The sequence below is a fragment of the Triticum dicoccoides genome, chromosome 5A, assembly GCF_002162155.2.
Source record: "Triticum dicoccoides isolate Atlit2015 ecotype Zavitan chromosome 5A, WEW_v2.0, whole genome shotgun sequence".
NCBI classification, from domain to species: domain Eukaryota; kingdom Viridiplantae; phylum Streptophyta; class Magnoliopsida; order Poales; family Poaceae; genus Triticum; species Triticum dicoccoides.
The window spans coordinates 280313331-280316386 of record NC_041388.1 but is presented as its reverse complement, the minus strand read 5'-3'; the positions used below and the strand labels follow the sequence as shown (position 1 = coordinate 280316386).

The 3056-nt window shown below is 47.9% G+C and overlaps 1 protein-coding gene across 1 annotated transcript; it reads left to right on the top strand.

Moving 5' to 3' along the window:
• Positions 1-368: 368 nt before the first annotated feature.
• LOC119301034 (60S ribosomal protein L15-2) lies at positions 369-2307 on the top strand. Its single transcript, XM_037577936.1, has 4 exons — positions 369-480; positions 584-750; positions 1524-1721; positions 1823-2307. The coding sequence occupies exons 1-4, from the start codon at positions 477-479 to the stop codon at positions 2066-2068; spliced, it is 615 nt and encodes a 204-aa protein (XP_037433833.1). The 5' UTR covers positions 369-476; the 3' UTR covers positions 2069-2307.
• The last annotated feature ends 749 nt before the right edge of the window (positions 2308-3056 follow it).

Below are 3056 nucleotides of genomic sequence, written 5' to 3'. Positions count from 1 at the left end.
GCGTGCCCAACACGTCTTAGGCCCCGCCCGACACATGTTTTAACGAGTCATACCTCGCACGCGACATGCCTGGGCCATGCCAGGGCTGCGAGGCTAGGCCCGCATACTGGCACGACCCGACATTTTTTTCCAAAATTAATTTTATATGGCCCAAAAACATGTGGCTTTTTTTTTGACATGCCAAAAACATGTGGCTAATAAGGGATAAACGGGCCATAGGCCCGACACCTTTAACTAATGTGCTGGGCCTGGACCTGGAACTGCTGCACGCGTGTTGTCACGGCACGGCCCGTTTATAAACGGGCTGCCGTGGGCCATGCCAGGCACGCTTAATAGGAGCCAGGCTGTGCCGGCCCACTTGGCCAGGTCTGCTCGGGAGTTAAAAACCCACTCTCTCCCCAAGCCCTAAGGCTCCACGCTCCCCCTCCCCGCCGCCTCCGCACTCTGCCGCCGCAGCCGCAGCCGCAGCCGCAGCCATGGGTGAGCCCCGCCGTCTCCCAGCTCCTCTTCCTCCCGCAACCTCGCCCGTTTGCCTTCTCGCACGTGTTATTGCGCGCTCGTTTTGATGGATTCGTGGTGGCAGGCGCGTACAAGTTCGTGTCGGAGCTATGGAGGAGGAAGCAGTCGGACGTGATGAGGTTCGTGCAGCGCGTGCGTTGCTGGGAGTACAGGCAGCAGCCGGCCATCGTGCGCATCACCAGGCCCACCCGCCCCGACAGGGCTCGCCGTCTCGGCTTCAAGGCCAAGCAGGTTCGCTTCCCCTCCTAGATCCGATCCTCCCTTGTGTTCCTTGGGCGATGCCATGGCTGGGTACATGTATCTCTGTGATTGCTGGCCTAGGTCGAGTAGTTTTCTTCGTCTGGTGGTTCGTTGTGCGGGGAAAATGCGCCTTTTCTGTCTTGTCAATGCTAGGTTTAGTTTTAGTTGATGGAAGTTCTTTTCCATTTTTCTGCAATAAACTGCAGTTAGGTTTTTGGAACAGATCTGAACTTAGTCCAGTCATGATGCCACCAACACATGTTTGTAAAATACACGACGAGGCATTATCTGGTTGTCTCTTGTGTTATCTAACGATTTTACAAGTTCTAACCGCTTGTGTTCATTGCCCGGTTGTTTCTGAGTAGTAATTTGGACCATGCTATCCAGTTTGTAATCTGAAACTTATGTACTGCGGACATAGTTAAGTGCATCATTTATGTCTAAATTCTTGCCTTCTTTCATTGTTGGATGCCTGTTTCTATGCGAGCCTTGCATGCTGAAGCATGTTCATTGGACATGTACACAGTTAGTTCCTTATGTTTATAGATTGGATTGAGGGTTTAATTGGTAGTATTGGATGCTTTAGTAAAATGTTAATTGCCCATTAAGCATTGCTGCATAGCTTATGGCTTTAGGTCCACTAATTGCTGCATGTCTTTGTTTGTAATTTTTGTTGCTTCAGTTTGTGCAGCTATCTTATTCTGCACTCCTTTCTCCACAACATAATTGTTTCCCTTTGCTTACCATATGTTCCTTGTGTCCAGGGGTATGTGGTCTACCGTATCCGTGTCAGGCGTGGTGGCAGGAAGAGGCCAGTGCCCAAGGGTATTGTCTATGGTAAGCCCAAGCACCAGGGTATTACCCAGCTCAAGTTCCAGAGGAACAAGAGGTCTGTTGCTGAAGAAAGAGCTGGGCGCAGGCTGGGTGGTCTTCGTGTGCTCAACTCCTACTGGGTGAATGAGGTATATACTTGTTAGTTGCTATGATGTGTGGAAATAAATGGCTGGGAATCCTCAAGTCTGATATTCACTAACTTTCTGCTTGTGCGTTTCTTGTTCTGTAGGACTCTACCTACAAGTACTTTGAGGTCATCCTTGTTGATGTTGCTCACAGTGCTGTCCGCAATGACCCAAGGATCAACTGGCTCTGCAAGCCCGTGCACAAGCACCGTGAGCTTCGTGGCCTAACGTCGGCCGGAAAGAAGTTCCGTGGTCTGCGTGGCAAGGGCCACCGCCACCACAAGAACAGGCCCTCAAGGAGAGCCACCTGGAAGCGCAACCAGACCGTCTCCCTCCGCCGCTACCGTTAAACTGCCCTATGCACACCTTGATAGTATTTGTCTGAGCCATCAGATTTTGCTACCTTTGTATGGAGACTCCTTGAAGCTCGTGCTTAGAACCTTTATGTCGACGCATATCTGTTGAACTATTTGCTATTTGCCTGTGTTACCAGAACAACGAATGGGTTAGTAATCGTATGCTCTGTGCTATGCTGTCATATGTTTGGTCGTTCACCTTATAATGTTATGGTGTTTTTCATCTCTTTACATATTGGAGATTCTTCCATTGCTTGTTGTTATCTGGGTGATATTGCTTGCTACTGGTTTTATCTTAAATGTTGGTTTGCAAATTTTTAGAGTTTGCTGTTATGCAATTCATTGTGGCTCAAGTATGACAGTTATTTTTTTGAAATTCTGCTAATTCTTTCGGGTTTCTTTGAGCCACTTGACAGCGGATGTGCTCGTGTCCACCCAAATCTTAGTGAGATGACTTCGGGGCTAGCCAACGTAAAGATAGTTTTTCATTTCGGAAGAGACAATACAACCTGTCATCTTCACTTAGATAAGTACTCAACTCAAATGCGAATATCCAATTATCCATTTCTGAGCCGCGCTCATTTGCACCCGGTGTACAGAGGTAATCCCGTTTTCTAGTTGTACATTAGAGGGAAAATCTGTCCAGCCTATTCGGATTCGTGAGCTTTGCCTAAACACAAGTCACGCTCAGTTTTGCTTAGTCGAGTGATCATGAAAGATTTTAATCATAAATTTGCACCTTACTCATGTGTGGGGAACTTTTTGTGATGACATTTCAATATGGTTTCTTTGGCAGAAAGAGCATAACTCCCCATTTCATCAAAGAAACCAAAAACTACAAGGGTCGTTCAGATCCAAGGTGTAAGGGCATCTCCAACGTCGAACCTCAAACCGCGTGATCCAAACGTATTTTGCCATCCAACGTGGGTCTAGATTGATCTGATGACCGGTCTTTTCCTCGTAAATCGGAAACATACTGACG